We start from the raw sequence: 19,016 nt of genomic DNA on the forward strand, positions 1-19,016 counted from the left end.
GAGAGAAATGTTTTAGACAAGTTCACAAATATCCCACACTGATTTCTCTCTTATCATATCATACATTTGAAACAAAAGGGTGTCTCATGAACTAGTTGGAATTGTAACAAATCTCAACAGCATGAATGATACTTTTGCAATGGTGGTGCCATAAAATTATTACAACTTTTTAAAAATAGTCACTATAAATGTGTTCGTTGAAATTTCCTCTCTCAATAGGAGAAGACTAGTGCTTGGTGCCCACAAGAAACTCACCACATTGGGTAAAACTATCATTCTGCGGAAGCTAGACCTTGATTATGTGTCTTTGTTTACAATTTACTACTCAAGAATCAACTAAGTTGTTTGTGTGGGCAATTCTTGCTAAAGCTAAAAATATAATTTCTTGCAATGCTATTCATAAATTGTGGGTAATTGTATTGTTGGTGGTTGGTAAATAATGGTTGGTTACTTGGATGAAAGTGAGTATGATATATATCAAGAGATGCCCATGTCCAAAGTGATTAGGATGTCATATATATAACTCAATACTCTAGCTCATAAACACAAAGATTATGCAATAAAGAAACCTATCTATTTTAAATTGATAATTGACTAGTAGTTGTAGAAATATGAATATATTTTTTGCCTGGTGATTTTCCGATCCTATCATTTCCTATTATACATCTTACCATGCCATCTTTCCTGCAAATAATTTCTTGAATGAGTTTGCTTGGTAAAAAAATCTTAGAGCATCCACAATAGGAAGATTTTGGTTGGTTTTTGCAGGTTTTTAATTTTGTATGCGGAAAAGAGAAAAGGCTAGGATCTTGCAAGATCTTGGTTTTTTGTGAGACCCGCAAGAGAGAGAAAAGAGAGAAGACAGGCGAAGTGGCCCGCGTTTGTGGCATAGGCAGCGCCCGGCTGTGCTTTTTGTTTTTTGTTTTTGCGTGTCAGATTTCTTTTTCATTCTTTTCCGCTCTTTTTCCTTCTTCTCTTTCCCTTCTCTTTTTCCTAGTTGACACCTCAAAAACTCAAAAAAAAAAACCATCACTATTGAGGATGCCCTTAGGCCTTCTTCAATAGTAGAGATTTTGGTGTGGTTTTTGAGGAGTTTTTGCAAGTGTAATTAAGAAAGAGAAAATGGGAGTGAAGGATAAAAAGAAAAGAATAGAAAAAAAAAAAAAAAAAAAACATATTCACATGCACAGGCACGCTCCCGCCTGGGCGAATTGCGCCTCACGTGCGTGGGGCGCAATTTTGTTCTCATGATGGGGTCCACCCTTGTCTGCCAAAATACTCAAAATACTCATCCATAACATTTTATTATTATAAAAACTCAACAAAGATGATTAATGGAGATGAAAACTCACCCACAACATTTTATTATTCTAAAAACTCAACAAAGATGATTAATGGAGATGACCTTAGGTTGCATAGTATTTGTTTGGATGATTTAGTGGATAAGAACTAAACCAAAAGAAGAAAGTCCGTGAAACATCAATCCATTCCTGTGATTGTGAAAGTCAAAAAATGTAGGCTTCATCACATGCATTAATGTATATATATTGAAGTTGAACATCCTGGCTTAGCTTGAGACATTAATTGTTGAGGGGCAATCCTTTTGATCCAATTTTTTTATTTTATTTTTTTCATAATGCATATGAGACAGCCCTTTTTCTTTAATGAATGAAAGTTGATGTTTCAAGCATGTCCATGTCATAAATCCTCCCAATAATTGACACCTGGATTTTGACCATTTTCCCATTTCTTTATTTGTTCAATGATAACAACTAAAAAAAAAAAAAACCCATGATAACACAATCATCTTTGATCATCAAATTTCATATCAAAACATTGCAAAACTTGTCAGATCATTGATTTTTGACATGTGGAATGAGTTATGAGGTGTTTGGTAAATAGTTGTTAGCTGATAGTCGATTGATTAGTGGGTTTGATTAATTGATAGCATTAGCTGATTGTAGAAAGATGTTTGATAAGTTAGCAGATAGTTTATTACATGCAAAATGACTTTCTCAAAAAGCTAATCGAAAAAACTGCTTTATAGCTAATAGTGATCGAAAAAACAATAAGTTGTTACAAAAATCTAATTAATTAAACACTTATATTAATTGTTTAACCAAGTCAAACAAACTAATAGTGGTCAAATAAGCCAAAATTGACTAATAAGCTAACTATGTTACCAACATGGCTAGTTATATTATTTGTGAGTAATATAGTCTTGTTAATTTGCTCATTCATTGATCTCTTGGGATTGCAGTAAAAAAAACATATAAGGGTCCTAATATCCTTTGCCATCTTACTAACTTATCAAAAGTTTGAAATAACACAAAAGTATAATAGTTAAATGAGAATCATAGAGTTTCAATACAGTGTGTTATTAGGATTTGAATCTTTGAGGTGCAAGATAACTAATATCAGTATGTTTCAACATTATGTTTTGAGTTTCTTTTTATTAAAATTTTCAACAAGAATAAAGTATTGAAACTGTCCATCGACTATAATTCCTTCACCGCTTGCTCCTTGCCTTTAAATTTTATCCAATCATAATTTTTAACTATCAAATTTGTATTGCTTTTAAATCATCTTGATGATTGGAATATGTAAAAATTTGAATGAAACGAATACCTTGAAAGATTAAAATAGATAAGAATTTAAACAAAATAATACAATTTATGTTAATGTATGGATAGATTTAAGTTCAGTGGTTACGATTTAATAAGCTTTTGCATCAATTTAGAGGATCTTTAAAGGGTTCTCTTTTTTTTTTTTTTTTGAGTATTGTTTACTATCGTTTGCTTTGTAATTGACTATTCCATGAAAGTTGGGTGTCTATGATAGGGAAAGTTTATTCTTACCAATTTGGATAGTTGGGTCAGAATTCAGAAGCTATACAATTCTCTCCCCCTAATAGTTGATTTGAGGACACATTTCTACTTTGGCAAAAGTATTAGTTTGGCCCGTGTTTTTTTTTTTTTTTTTTTTTTTTAGAATCCAAAATTTTAAAAGGACTAAAAAATATTCCCAAATATCAATGTTAATGCTTGTTTTATAGAAAGAAACACTTCTGGGCTTTAATAGAACAAACAAGTATAAAAGAGGATTCTCATAACTCATAACAAGGCAACAAAATTACTCCAAAATCTCAAAGACAAATTTACCAAAACCTAATTCATTCTCCTAATCAGTTCATTGATGTAATCTTCGCGGTTTCCAGCATCTCCTCCTTCAACATAGTGATTCCTCTTCTTCTTAAGGCCACCCAAGGGTGCCTTGAGTTGGAAAGGCCAAAGGAAATTGTTGGCTTCCTTAAAATGAGGTCCAACAGTCAGGATCTCGTGAACAAGATCCTCGATACAGATTATGTTGTGTTTTCCCAGGGTCTGTTCAATAACACTGTTATCTGTCAAGGCAATCCTCTGCTTGTTCACCTTGCCATAACCCCTCTTGTAAATCAATTCCCTTACACTCTTCAAATTTGGGTACCCATAAGTCACATATGGCTCAACTTTGTGCAGCATATTCATTGTAGCTTTGTTGACCTTGAGGAATACACCATTGAATATCTGTCTTAGACGGAGAAGCTGCAATATCTTTTTGGTATTTGGGTGCATGGCATTGATACCACGGATGCGAATGATGAACAGCAGCTTAGCTTCAGGGTTGACATAAAAGCCTCCTTTCAACCTGGCCTCACGCTTCAACTGAATCAGCTCCTTTTGCTGCTCCTCATATTCCTTGGCATACTGCTTAGCTCTGCAAAAGATAAGCTTGCGGTTTTCAGCATTCTTCTTCTTAACAGCTGCAATTTCCTGCTTCTTGGCCAATGCCCACTCCTCATTCCTCTTCTGCTTCTTCAATACAGACTCGGGTACAACAGGGCCTCCTTTGGATTGTGCTTCAGCCATTTGGAGTTGCGGGATGGAGACGGCCGGACAGTTTCCCTTTCCTTGCAGCCTCAAACCTTGGCCAGAATAGAAGTTGGCCCGTGTTTCTATATAGTAAAGTGTATATATATTGTTTCCATTTTAACCACTTGATGTTTACAATCTCTATTAGTTCTATCTCTCTTTTGACATTAGTAACATTGAAAAAGTATAATAAAAGGTGAATATGTGATTAAGTAGGGGGCTAACCATAGAGTTGGAAATGGAGTCTCTCTTAATTTTTAGTTGGATTTGTAAGTAGGGGAGAAATTGCTTGGTGTAAAGTTAGAGCTAGACATCCTAGGAGACTAGGTACGGGTGATAGTGATTTCATGATTTCATGAGATGGAAAATCAATAAATTGAAAATGTTCACTCCGACTCAAGTGGTGAACAAGATCTGGGCAACCCTTTCGATGATTCTTGTAGGGCTTCTCTCATTTAGCCTCACTTAGGTACGGATTTCTTTTCTATGAAACCTTATGATTTTCTTGCAAGAAACATTGATAAGGATGATGACCTCAAATGGGTTTGGAAGATCCAATGCATGAAAAAAAAAAAAGTTTGCACTTCCATTTGGCTCCTGGTAAAAAATAGCTTGCTAACGATCACATAGAGGAGGAAGCGTGGGATGTATGATGCTGGTTGTCCTAGATGTGGGAAGGGGAAGAATCTTTGATTCATTTTTTCTGTGAATGTGCCTTTGCATAGAGTTGTTGGAGATTTTGTCTTTACCAGATAGACTTCTAAGCCTTCTCATACGCCCAATTAATACTCAAGTAGGGGAGAGAAATTGCTTGAGAGAAGATTGGCTCATTGATGGTAGTTAGTGGGATCCAAATTCACTTACAGGGCGTTTGGTTGGGAGGGGGGAATTAAGGGAGAAAAGAATTGTAATTCGGTGGAAAAAGAATAAGGTTGGAATAAAGTAGAAATTGAAATTATAGTGTTTGGTATGTAGGAATAGGAGTATAGAGAATTGAAAGGTAAGAAGTGACAAAGTGACTAAAATGCCCTTATGTTGTAGTAATAATAATAATACTAGTAGTAGTAGTAATAATAATAATAACAACAACAACAACAACAACAACAACAATAATAATAATAAACAAAAAAAAAAAAAGACAAGGGGTATTAGGGGAAGGGCAAAATTGTCTTTACACTAACAAATTTGCCCCTCTCCTCCACTGAATTGTAATTCATGGGGGTACCCCATGAATTGCAATTCCTCATTTGGAGGGAATTGTAATTCCACCGAATTGCAATTCCCTCCAACCAAACGGCGTAATTAGGCCGTAATTGAACAATTCATTGAATTGCAATTTCTTTACATCCGAATTACACACAACCAAACACCCCGATGCTGTGGAGTATTTGGAAGGTTCGAAATGATTGGGTCTTTAACAAGTGTGAGATAACACCTACGGAGGTTATCGGGAAAGTGACTTAATTTGTAATTAAGGTAGACAATCTTTTGACTAAAAGGAACATCACGTCATAGGGGATTCCGAGATGGGTTATTCGCTATACAATTTTGGGGGTTGAGAAATAGGCTTAGATAAGTGAGGGAAAGAGGCCTATCAAATGTGAACGTGGATGTGGAGTTGGACTCAAAGGTGGTTGTCAAAGCTATCAGGAGTGGCAGATTTGGTTCACAGGAACTCTACCCTTCTGGTGAATTGTAGAAAAATTCTCTTAGGCTGGGTTTATTCTAAAGTCATCCATGTCTTAAAGAGGGAAACACATGTGCATATATTATAGCCAATCTTGGACAAAGTAACTAACGGGCAACCTGATTTTCTATTTTCCTCCTAATAATTTTAGGGAACAACTCAGGCTTGACGCTACTAGTGTCTAGACACAACAAATAAGGATATAGTGCGCGTTGCTTCTATTGGAAACCCATCTTACTCCACAAATGAGGCATTGGGATCTCCCGCCTTTTCTTTGTGAATGACCACATAGAGACAAGCTTGTGCCATAGATTGGGTTAGAAACTAATCTCTCTAAATTCCAAATTTTCTGTTCCCCAAACACCTATGTCAAAATAAGACAAATCATAGGGGAAGGCATGAGAATTTCTCTATCTACTCATCTTGGAAACTATCTTGGTATGCCCATTCTCCAAAAACGAGTCTCTACTCTCTAGGATCATCTTGTCCAAGTCAATTTATTCCCATTATTAAACACTAGTTCTTCATTAGCATCCTCCAGGATTTAGGTGAATAAGTCTAGAAAAAAACATGGGGATTTAAATTCTTGAAATAATCCCAATTTCCAACAACGGTGAATAAGGAAAATCCAAGTCGTGTGTAGTAAAAACTTTTCTTAAAATGATTAGTTACCTCCTGAGGGTCAATCTCACTTGATAAAATGAATTACAATACTATATTTGAGCACTCAATTATAATGCTTTTAGTGAAAGTGAACAAGGTGAATACTTCTATTTAATCATGAGGTGTTGGTAGAAATTTTCAAGGAAGACAGAGAGTTTTCATAGAGAGAAAAATTCAGAATTGTTTGAAGTTCTAAAAAATTCGTTTGTAATTATGCCTTTATATAAGCTTATTCAAACAGTTAGCGGTTAGCAGATTGATTACCAGTTAGCAGTTAGTGGGTTGTGTTAGCGGTTTTGACCAACGGATTGCATTAGTTATTTATAAAGAGATGTTTGATAAAATTAAATGTTTACTATTAATGGTTAACATATAAAAAGACCTATAAGGACATTTGTATAATAATAATAATAATAATAATAATAATAATAATAATAATAATATAATAATAATAATAATAATAATAATAAATAAATAAATAACAATACAATAATAATAACAAAAATTGAAAAAAAAAAAAGAAAGAAAGAAAAGACAAAGGCTCCCCTTTGTCCCACATTGTTGAAAAATGAAAGAGGGGCATTGAGGTTCCTCTTTCATTTTTATTAACCATCCAATGTGGATCTCCCAGATCAGATGGGTAACGAAGGGAAGCCTCAAGGCTCGTCTAAGCTTTTGAGGCTTCCATAATGAAATTAATTGTTTCGTATTGGTTTGCCTTTCCCCAAAATGCTAAATTTCAAACGCAGCTATTTGCAATGTTTGGGGTTTTAACGGATTGGAGTCAAACAGTTGCTCCAAATCATTGTTTACCAAACAAAGATTCTGGCATTTTGACCGTAAATCACTGCTTTAAATTGTTGTTTACCAAACAAATTTTTTGGCATTTTGACCAAGTAACAACGTCAAAAGTGGTGGATCCATCGTTTACCAAACAAGCCTATTATTTCATTTTTGGTCTTGTCATAACTATTCTGATTTTGATTATGATTTAATGAATCATATTATGAAATTCTTTTGAATTTTCTAATCCAAAACATTTATGCAAATAATGATGATATTAGGTGACATTTAATGATAAAAAATTAAAAATAATAATAAATGCTATTTTGTTACGATTAATAAAATGCTACTCTATTATTACTGTTATGGAATAATTATTGGTGTTATTATAGTGATAACGGTTATTGATTTTTGAACTAATGGATCAATGGATTTTATCGTTACTATTGTCATTAGTTTTGAAATTTGATAATATGATTGGAATCATAAATTTGAAACAATCTTCATTTTGATCTAAAACGTATATGTGTTAATAATGATAATATTATGTAATATTTAATAAGATAATTGCTATTAAATATCAGGGGTTATGATTATGAAAATTGATTGTCCCGTTAGTATTGTAACATAATAATTATTAGTCTTCTTATAGTGTAATAATGATTATCAATTTTTGAACTGAGGAATCATTGTGTCGTATTATTATTATTATTGTTGTTGTTGTTGTTGTTGTTGTTTTGGATTGTGATGCCCATTTTGGTTGAGTATGGATATTTGATTTTATTTTCATACTTTTAATTTGAGATGGTTTTTATGCATATAATCAAATTAAGTGAATAATATTATGATTTAAACTATGCAATTTGATTTTGTGTGAATTAAATTTGCATTTAATTATTGTTAGAATTTGCATTTTCAAGTTATTTACATAAATAAAAAATTTCAATGAGATCGTCTCATAGATCCTCATTCGTGAGACATATTGAGTTTTTCGTAAGTATTACGTTTTTCCTCATAAATATTATAGTTTATGTCATAAGTAACTTTTCAACTCCTAATAGGGTGTTTGGTTGGAGGGAATTACAATTCATTCCCCACTTAATTCCTACCTAATTTCAAAGGCTAATTTCCTTCGTTGGTTGGAGGGTGGAATTGTAATTCCCTCATTTTCATAGAATTAGAATCTCATGGCCCGCCGAGATTTTAATTTCGTGGGTTTAAGGTAGAAAAAATACAATCCTAAGAGAAAATCACCCATCCTTTTTTTTAACCTAAAATTGATGCTTGACCATCCCTTCTAGATTATAGCGTGTATTATTTTTTGACTATTGTCAACAGAGAACACCATTCATGAGCAATAATCGTTCTAGGCCAACCTTAATCAAGTATGTTTTCTCAAAATTCTCAAGTATTTAAATCTGATATGTGTATATAGCATATTATGTGTGTTGATGATGGGTGTGTTGTATAATGTTCATTTTGTGCATCGATCTATGCAACAGTGAACAACATGAGTTGTGTGTTTGTTAGCTTTATTTATAATAACCAATGAATTCTTTATTTCTATGCAATAGTGATTGAAAATTTGCATCTTTATAAGATTAATAATAATAATAATAATAATAATAACAACAACAACAACAACAACAACAACAACGGGCATTTTGGACTTTATACTACTTATTCCCTTTCAATTCTCATGTATACCAAACATTGGAATTGAAATTCTCCGTAATTTTATTCATGCAAACCAAACACTAGAATTTAAACTCTCACTTTAATCCCACATTATTTTTTTCCCATGGAACTGTAATTCCTTTTCTACCTAATTCCTTCCCTCCAAACAAACACCCCGTAAATATTACATTTTGATTTTAAAGTATTATATTTTCCCTAATAAGTAATTAATTAAGTATTACACTTTTCTTCATATGTAACCGTCAATTTATCCAAATTAAAGTTAGTATTAGATTTTTCCTCATGAATAATAATCAATTAATTTATCTCTGATTAGTATTATACTTTTTCTCATACGTAACTTTTCAACCCCTAAATATTACATATTAATTTTAAAAAAGGGAAAAGGAGCAAATAGGCCCTCAAACTTTACCCAAAAGTGCAATTAAGCCCTCGAACATTCAAAAGGTTCAATTAAACACACGAACTTGTTATTTTAGTACATTTGAACCCGTATGACCGGTTGTTCCAGGTGAACAACCGGTCATAATTTTTTCGACCAAATTCTGGCGGCTGAAATATTTATCAATATGCAATTCCTTCCAAACCATCTTCTGTTTTCATTACCTTCTCACATTTGTCTCTGTATTTTCTCCTTATTTCCGAGCAAAGAATCCCCCAATTGATTTTCCGCTGCTTCCAATTAATCTGGATAATTTTGGTTGAAGAAAATGGATTTTGAAACGTTTGATACCATGAAATTCGATGACGGGGCAATTGCTATGTTTAATCGCTTTCGTAAGTCTATGAAATTGGTGCACTTTCTCAAATTGCTCTTCCCTCTCGTGTTGATTCCGTCGTCCTGGGCTAGAGTTCTGGCCGCCGTGAAACTGTCCACCAAATTTGTGCACGAACTCTCTATTAATCTCTGCAATCCACACGTTGTTTTCCTCATTGGAAACGCCATTATTGTTGTTCTATTCGTGCTCTGTCGCCATACCGAAGCCTCGGAAGCATACGATGATAGCGTTCGCCAAGGTGAAATTCAACCACCGACCGCTTCCTGTCAAGTGTCGCTCCTCTGCCGCAGACGGAGGCGGCAGAGAAAACCGTAGTCAAAGCGGTAGCAGTAGGAGAGGAAATTAAGATTGTTTGTTCGGAGAGCGTGGTTCCAAAATAGCAAAGCGAAGAGATTTTTGTGGCGCTACAAATGGTGACGAAGCAAATTCAGAAGTTTCATAGAACTCAGTCGGAGAATCTGAAACGAGAGATTGCGTTTAGATCTTAGAGGGATCTCCGGCAGTCGTGGACCACCAACCGGTTCGTAGAAATTGATTTGCTGCTGCTGCCTGTATCCAGCCTGGAAAGTGTCGTTGTTATAGATAATATAGCCGCCGACGCCGCTGCTGCTAGAAGAGGCTCCGTCGGCGAAATGCATGTATTCTGCATCGGAATTAGCATTCTCCACATTGACATGCTTTTCTAGATATTCCACACATTTAATCAGTGTATCCTTACTAGGACTAAAATCGGTTGGGCATATGGATACGGCTTTGAATCGGAGAAGACGACCGGTTGTTGGGGATGAATATTCCTGCAGCCGGAATTTGGTCGGAAAAATTATGGCCGGTTGTTCACCTGGAACAACCGGTCATATGGGTTTAAATGCACCAAAATAACAAGTTCGTGTGTTTAATTGAACCTTTTGAATGTTAGAGGGCTTAATTGCACTTTTAGGTAAAATTTGAGGGTCTATTTGACCCTTCTCCCTTTAAAAAATTACGTTTTTCATCATAAGTATGACATTTTTTCTTATAAGTATTATACATTCCCTCATAATTAACAATCAATTTATCTCTTATTAGTATTATAGTTTTCATCATAAGTATTACATTTCTATGTAGGCCTAACTTGTCACACAGAAAACAATATCTAAGATGGTCTCACATAAGACTCACCCTTATAAAGTTGACTATATGCATTTAATTTAATTTTAATTTTTTTTGTATTGGGCCTATGATGAAGAGTATTTTTAGTGGTGAGATTGTTGTTCTCTTGATGATTGCGATAGATGTAGAGCTCAAGTCTCTCAAGCACAAGGTACACAATCTTGTTGAAATCTAGCCCTCAACAAAGATGCATTGATGCAAATAACAAAACAATTACAATAGTAATGAATAACACTAATACGGAAAATGAAGGGGAATAGGAACTTGGATTAGGTCTGGTAACGTACCAAACCGAAATAAGAGAAAGAGTTGATTGACTTGATAACAGATGCCTTTTAACCGGGAGGAAGTCTTTCTCAAGGTCATTTCACACTCTTAGAACACTTAATGATATTCTCATGAATCATACTTCCCTTTTCTCAAAGATGAAGTAAGGTTACTTAACCCCTTGAGTCAAGATTATGCAATCACTTCCTACTTAGAACTCAATCATGTTAATTAAAATCATCAAAGCCAAGTCTCATTTCCCTTACTCAGGTCACACCTCCAGGAACCTAATCTACATCCTTATCTCCCTCCAAAGAGGATTACTCACACATGATCATAGAGACAATAGCAATAGATTCAAGATCAAAGAAGAATTTTATAACAAATACAAAGTATAAAGTCAAAACACTAAAAGCAAATAAGAAAATTGCAATGAAATAAAATTGGAATTGACTTATCTATTTGAAGAAGAACAATGCAAATCCAAGCCTTCAATTCATGCTTCCAAAATGTAAATGTATTTGAATCTAACTAGAACTTGAAGTGCTAAAGACCTTGTGGTCTAGTGGTATCTGGTGTCCCGATTTACATTCCCACATGAATGATGAGAGTGGGTTTGAGCCTCAATGGAGGCACTGTTGACTCTTTGACCTATTTATATATTTTGGAATATGTTATGTGACGAGGCATGTCACCCTGTGATGATTCCCTGAAGTAGCCTTGATCACCTCGTAGGAACATGAGTGTATGAGCTTTTTGCGCCCCCACGTCACGTCATGATGAAGCCTTGTGGTAGCAAAAGATGCTTCACATATGTTTTCGTCACGAGCCCCTGTCATGTCGTGATGAAGCCCCGTGATAGCAGGGAATGACTTTATGAAGTTGTTCCTCACGAACTACGTCACGTGCGTGACAGCCTTGCATGATGGCGTCATTTTGGCTTCCATTCTATTTTGCTCAATTTTCTTTAGTTTGCCCTTGAAATTGCCTTGTTTACCTTCATGATTAAATAGAAGTGTTGACGTTCACTAAAAGCATTATATTTGAGTGCTTAAATATAGTGTTGCAATACATTTTATTATGTGAGACTAATACCACAACACTCCTAGAACCCTTAAGAGGTAGCAAATTATTTTAAGAAAAGTGTCTATTACACGTGACTTTGTTGGAATTATTTCAAAATTTTAAATCCCTGCACTTTTTTTCAGACTTATTTTCCAACATCCCAGAGGATACTAATGAAAAATTGGTGTTTAATGATGGGAATAATTGACTTGGATAAGATTATCATAGAGATCTATTTTCGAAGAATGGACATACCAAGATATAAGTTTCTTAGATGATTAGATAGCACAACTATCATACCTAAACTATTTGAATTAATCCAAAGTGATTTGTGCAATTATAAATTGAACCAAATGCATTGTGGTAATAAATACTTTATTACCTTTATAGACAATATCATACAATATTGCTATGTTGCTATGTATATTGCTTATGAGCAAATATGAAGTCATCAATAAACTTTCCTTGAAACATGAATTTTATACAATCATTCAAAATTTTCAACAATATACGTATTCCAATCAACCACATCGCTAACTTCCCTCCCCTTTCCAACTAACCATTTCTCTGAATATGAAAACTACTATGACTTCCATTTATTCCCATCATTCATAATCCTTAACGTTCCTAGCTAACAATGACGAAGGGATTGACTGACGCTATAACCAAACACGGTTAACATCTTTATTCGTAGCACGATTATTACTCAACTTTGTTTAAAAATCAAAATTTTTTAATAAATTAAAATCTTTAAAATATTGTATATGGTAAACTATATAGAGATTACAAATAAGCATGGGACAATATTCAAATTATAATTAACTTCTAATATAAAAGGAAACATATAATCCTATTCCAACTAGAACTAGAACTCCTACCTATAATTCTATGTATATAAAGGAAAGTTATGCTTAGGGGATTGGATGACTATTGTCATAGCCAACAAAACTTTTAGTACTATTGACGCTGTTACATTGTAATATTTGTTCACCATAGCTACTTTTTCAACCTATTGACTGAAGGTTAAGCACAACGAGTCAACAATTAACTCTATTGAGGCTCGACTCCATTGAGGCTCGAACCCACTCCCATCATCCACGGTGGGAGTGTTAATTAGGACACCAGATGCCACTTGACCACAAGGTCTTTGACAACTAAGATTACATATCTTTGAACGACATCTAAACTATATGGACACTAAATAGATTTTCATATTTTAACTAAAACTTCAATACATTGTTTTGTTTGTGCACTAGCAAATCGTTAGGCAAGCCAAATGTTCCACAATTGCCTTTTATGTCTAAACATTTTATGATGATAAAATTTATTTCACTTTTAATCTATCATCTAATCTTCTATATTGTCATTCTTCAGCATTAGTTTCACTTTTTAAAAAAAATTAAAAACATTTTATTTTTAATAATAAATACTCAAAATATTCCCATTTTGTGAGGATTTAGTAAATCCTATTCTATTTATGTTTTAAAGTCAATGAGTAAAATTAAAATAAATCAAAATTATTGTAATTAATGGGCAAAATAGTAAAAATAAACTCAATAATAATATCATTACCATCAAACCGCTCACCATTAATACACATGATGGGTAATTTAACCACTAAATGTAAGTCTATCTGCCCATTTGCCACTTTTTATTCAATGCAATTATTAATGCTCACTACACTATTAGTCAAACACTTCAATGATAAAAAAGAAAAGTAACCTCTCCTTTTTCACCCAATCATGCTTCAAAACAAAACAAACAAAACAATAATATATATATGTAACCCACCCAAGATGACAAGAGATCTTCACAAGATGACGAGTTTGATTCCTTACTCTTGGTTTGAACCATTCAGTTATATTAACCTAGACTGGTTTATTTTCTTGTAGTACTTTGTCGAGATTTACCTACACCCAAAAAGTTGTGGGATTTCCCTCGTTATCCAACCCCTACCGTCACAATGCAAGTTTGATTCTTGTTAACGCAGATCTATTGCACATGTTTTTTATTGTGTTATATCTGTATTGTGTGATTTGCATACTATTATATAAACAAGAATTTATTCAATACACACTCTCGAATACCTGGTGATTTCAAAAATAAATAAATAAATTGAAGAAAAAAAAAAAAAAAAAGGGAGGAAACCTTGTGGGTCAGTAACACACGTTGTCTTCAGGCAATTCCATGTGCCCACATGCAGCTGCTCTGCTCATAATACTCCTTCCCTCTCCCCTCTCCCCTCTCCCCTCATACACATTCATACACAATTGCATATACTTACACAAATACACCCCACCACCCTCACCCTACACCCCCCACCACCCCCAATCAAGGATTATACATACATACAGTTGTATATATACACACACATACGCATATATTGCGATTTGGTATTCATACGCCGGCAAAACCCGAATTGGATAGGGGGTTTCGAAAATGGAGAAGAGCAGCGACGGATTTGTTAGGGCGGATCAGATAGATTTGAAGAGCTTAGATGAGCAGCTCGAGAGGCATCTCAATCGAGCTTGGACTATGGAGAAGAACAAGAAGAAGCTAACGCAGGACGATTCGGTTCTCCTCTCCGTTAACCACCACGCTCCGGCCGCCGCGGCGGCGGCGGCGGCGGCGTCGCCTCCGGCCCAAGCTGGACCGGCCGCCGTGATTGTGCCGCCGCCTCAGCCGCCGCCGCCGTCTAGGCAGAGGTTTGATTGGGAGATTGACCCCGCGAAGCTCATCATCAAAAGCGTCATTGCTCGCGGCACCTTCGGTACTGTCCACCGTGGCATTTACGATGGCCAAGATGTTGCCGGTCAGTCACCTGCCTGTCAACTTATCATAACCCCCCTCTATATCTCTCTATTCCTTTCCCCATTTTTCGTTAAATATATTTCACTTTATACTCAAATAAATTTACTCTTTATTATTATTATTTTTCCTCCCAAATATTATTATTTTTTTTAAAAATTGAATGATTGTATAAATAATGGAAAATTATTAGTAAAATTAGTCTCTAGAAAATGATATATTGGAAGGATTAGAGAGGGGACTTATAACATTAATAAATACAAAAATAGTGAAAAAGTGGTCTGTGTGAGTTCACAGATCAAACTCCGATGATAGGGTATTGATTATTTGGGTATAATAGATGGAAAAAATATATTGAACAGATAATACCTTATAGGGTTGATATTACTAAGAAAAGGTTTAAATTTTCTGGAAAATCATTAAAGCATAGAATCAATAGCAGAATCATTGTGCTGAGATTGATCTTAATTTGGTCGGTCCAATATTAATATTGTGGGCCCTTTTTATTTACAGTCTTCTTTAGTGCTCTATGCCCACTGTAGAACACTGACAAATTTATTGGTTTTTTTTTTTTTTTTTAAATATATACATAATTTTGGAAAAGGTAAATAATTAACTTTGATTTTGGAAGGACTGTTTTCTTATGCAATCCGTGAATAGCGGCACGGGTTTGGGTTGAACTTTGCAATTTGCAGATGGGTGCATTAACTTAGTCTGAACTTTCATGTGATCCAATCTGCTAGTCAAGTATAAAGTAATATAACCATTAATGCTTCTTAACCTGTGCCTACTGCCCACTTCTCAGGATCTGATGATTTTACTTCATTTTATTATTCTTGTTTTTTTTTTTTTTTTTACCCCACCTTTTTAGGCTGAACAGTGTGATTCTCATTTGTTAAATTTGGACCTTAGTTTATATTTTGTTAAAAAAAAATTGTTGATCATATTCCACTATAATGATACTTACAACAAGTCTTTTTTTAGTGCATTTGAGAAGATGAGAATTAATTGAATATGGAGTAAGTCTTGCGTGAGATTGTCTCACTTGAGACATCATACATCTAATACTGTAATATTTTTTTACGGGTTTATAGAAAAGTATTACATTTCAACTAAAAAGTATTGCACATCTCATGTGGAACGATTTTACACAAGACTTATTCTTGTGTTCTTGAATGTGAGACCACGTAGGTTTATACGAGATCTTTGGCTTGCAATGCCAACTCGTCGTTGTAACTGTAAGATGGTAACAAAATCAGAACATGTATGTGAGCTGGATAGCGTAATAATCTAATTTGCATATAAGGCTGAACACGTTTTATCAACTTCTTTTACATGGTGTTATTGCTGTCTTGAATGAAAAGGTAGTAACTTTTTTATTGCGCGTTGATCCGCAGTTAAACTGCTAGACTGGGGAGAAGAGGGACACAGGACGGACGCGGAAATAGCATCTTTGAGGGCGGCTTTTACTCAAGAAGTATCGGTTTGGCATAAGCTTGACCATCCTAATGTCACTAAGGTGCCATTCCATCTCTTCGATGTGATTTGCAATGAGAACCCGACAACTCTTTGTACTACATTCTATTTGATAGTGTGCTTGAATAATGTTTGGTAACATTATCTTTGCTTCTAGTTCTAGTGCTCTCTGTCGCATCAAATAAGTATCTCACCAAGTCACCATCATTCGTTTTTTATTCTCGTTTATACTTTCTATTTTTAACCTTTTTGGGTACATTTGAAGGGGTGTGGGGGGTGGTGGAAATGGCCAAATGGAAGAGCTTAGTCTATCATTACAATAATCCGTAAAACCCTTTACACCACATTGTCTAGGCTCATGCTTGTAGCTTATACAAACACTATTTACGAGTGTAATGAATATTTGCTTCATAGGCAATAGGTATCACGATGATGAAGAATGGACATCATATTGAATTAGTGATTAACATTCATTCCAAACATGAACATTTACTTTGAGCTTTAGATGTTTAATGTTTTGTTTATGCTATGGTACCTTCATTTCTCTTCTTGTTGCAGTTTATTGGGGCAACCATGGGATCTTCGGGGCTAAATCTACAGACTGAAAATGGTCAAATCGGCATGCCAAGTAACATATGCTGTGTTGTTGTGGAATACCTTCCGGGCGGTGCCTTGAAGTCTTACCTTATAAAGAACAGGAGAAAGAAGCTAGCATTCAAAGTGGTAGTGCAGATGGCACTCGATCTTGCCAGAGGGTATTTTTCACACGGATTCTATGCACTTTTGATTCATTCCTATCTAGCGTCGGGTCTTCTACTTTGAGCTTTATCTGAAGTTAAATGCACTCCGTCAATTCTTTAGGTTAAGCTATCTTCATTCTCAAAAGATAGTTCACCGAGATGTAAAGACGGAGAACATGCTCTTGGACAAGACACGAACAGTAAAAATAGCAGATTTCGGGGTTGCTCGTGTAGAAGCCTCGAATCCAAATGATATGACCGGAGAGACAGGGACCCTTGGCTATATGGCCCCTGAGGTATGTTATGAACAAATCTTAGCAGGATTCACTTTCAGTGGTACTTACTTGCTTCCTTTTGTCTTTAGTAGTTTACACGGCCTCATGATATAACACGCAAACTCTGCTCTGCAAAACTATCCTGTTTGTAAAACCGAATGATTAACATACTTCACAATGAACCTATGCTAACTCCATCGTAGATTTTCTACATATAAATTCTCGATTCATTGGATTTGTGTCATAGCCTTGATACTGAATTAGTGCCACGCATATTACAGGTTCTCAACGGGAATCCATACAATAGAAAATGCGATGTATATAGTTTTGGCATTTGTTTATGGGAGATCTATTGTTGCGACATGCCATATCCTGACCTGAGTTTCTCAGAAGTTACTTCAGCTGTGGTTCGCCAGGTATGTACGATTACGATTGCATTCTTGTCATCCTTCCCAGCATATTTATGTATATAAAATTGAACATGTTGGGCGAGGCCCGTAACAGGCCAAGTCCAGCAATTGGTAGCTAGGGGGATTGTCGGGCATAGGCTAGTGAAGGGCCAAGTCCAATACCAAATGTGGTGGCGGTATATGAGGAAATAAAGTTGAACCTTCGCTACCAGATATAGCTTTTGTAGGAGTAAGTGTTTGATCATAACAGAACACAACTTAAAATCCCTTGCAGAATCTGAGGCCAGAAATACCGAGATGCTGCCCGAGCTCCCTTGCAAATGTAATGAAACGGTGCTGGGACGCGAACCCAGACAGGCGGCCAGAGATGGACGAGGTCGTGTCCATGATTGAGGCAATCGATACATCGAAAGGCGGAGGAATGATCCCGGTTGATCAACAACAAGGTTGTCTTTGTTTCAGAAAGTACAGAGGGCCTTAAAAAAAAGCCAAATCTAATCTACATTTCAGCTCTCTCAATTCTGTATACCTCCCATTATTATCTGCAAGCAGTTCACAATGGAACTGGGATTATAGTGATGGAAGTTGTGGTAGTGCTGCTGTAAATCTCATACTCTTTTTCTTTCATTGCCTTTCTTCTCCTCATTTTATTTTGGGAAATTTTCTTTTATGTATTTATTTGACTAGCTTTTGGTGATGGATTGGACCAATCACCTTTATATTGTAGCATTGACATTTATATCTTCTATATATATAAGATGATATATAGTATGATAAATTGTCTCTATTTTTATTCAACCTATATATATATTTTGACTCAATCACTATACCGTGGACCAATTGACATTAAGTTCATTTTAGTACATTGAATGTTATTTTTAGTTTATTAAATATCATTTTTAAGTATATTATTTAAAAATAAACATTCAATACATTAAAAATGAACATTCAGTATACTAAAAATGGATCTTTATCAGTAGCACACATTGCAACATGCCAACATGGATTATGATATACAGTACAATTTGCACATTTTGACTACCATGGGCTTAACAAACCCCCAACAGCATAGTAATTATATTAAAACTTTAAAATTTGACAAATTGAAAAAATTTGCATTTTATAACCATTATAAATTTAGAAATTGATTTCATAAGATTACAAAAAACTTCTAAGACAACATTTGGCTTTGACAAGCGATGGGAATATGGGATATGAGTTAAATTTACTAGGCTAGCTGTTGGGCTTGATTTGGCAGTACAGGTCAAAGAAGGTGGGAGGTCACGGAAAGAGTGGTAGTGATCG

At 34.9% G+C, this 19,016-nt stretch overlaps 2 protein-coding genes across 2 annotated transcripts; one reads left to right on the forward strand and one right to left on the reverse strand.

Moving 5' to 3' along the window:
• Window positions 1-3,000: 3,000 nt before the first annotated feature.
• On the reverse strand, window positions 3,001-3,975 carry LOC115995688 (60S ribosomal protein L7-2-like). The gene has a single exon (XM_031234791.1). It carries the CDS (start codon window positions 3,906-3,908, stop codon window positions 3,168-3,170), a length of 741 nt encoding a protein of 246 aa, XP_031090651.1. The 5' UTR covers window positions 3,909-3,975; the 3' UTR covers window positions 3,001-3,167.
• A 10,270-nt stretch (window positions 3,976-14,245) lies between these two features.
• On the forward strand, window positions 14,246-18,489 carry LOC115997248 (serine/threonine-protein kinase STY13). Its single transcript, XM_031236764.1, has 6 exons — window positions 14,246-14,814; window positions 16,208-16,329; window positions 16,845-17,041; window positions 17,148-17,322; window positions 17,583-17,717; window positions 17,986-18,489. The coding sequence occupies exons 1-6, from the start codon at window positions 14,442-14,444 to the stop codon at window positions 18,190-18,192; spliced, it is 1,209 nt and encodes a 402-aa protein (XP_031092624.1). The 5' UTR covers window positions 14,246-14,441; the 3' UTR covers window positions 18,193-18,489.
• The last annotated feature ends 527 nt before the right edge of the window (window positions 18,490-19,016 follow it).

The sequence above is a fragment of the Ipomoea triloba genome, chromosome 11, assembly GCF_003576645.1.
Source record: "Ipomoea triloba cultivar NCNSP0323 chromosome 11, ASM357664v1".
Classification (NCBI taxonomy): domain Eukaryota; kingdom Viridiplantae; phylum Streptophyta; class Magnoliopsida; order Solanales; family Convolvulaceae; genus Ipomoea; species Ipomoea triloba.

Excerpts from the sequence above, each read along its gene's own strand:
- LOC115995688 (XM_031234791.1), bottom strand. The coding sequence starts at position 3,908 with ATGGCTGAAGCACAATCCAAAGGAGGCCCTGTTGTACCCGAGTCTGTA.
- LOC115997248 (XM_031236764.1), top strand. The coding sequence starts at position 14,442 with ATGGAGAAGAGCAGCGACGGATTTGTTAGGGCGGATCAGATAGATTTG. Across the intron at positions 14,815-16,207 it reads CGATGGCCAAGATGTTGCCG|TTAAACTGCTAGACTGGGGA; the intron begins GTCAGTCACCTG and ends GTTGATCCGCAG. Across the intron at positions 16,330-16,844 it reads ACCATCCTAATGTCACTAAG|TTTATTGGGGCAACCATGGG; the intron begins GTGCCATTCCAT and ends TTCTTGTTGCAG.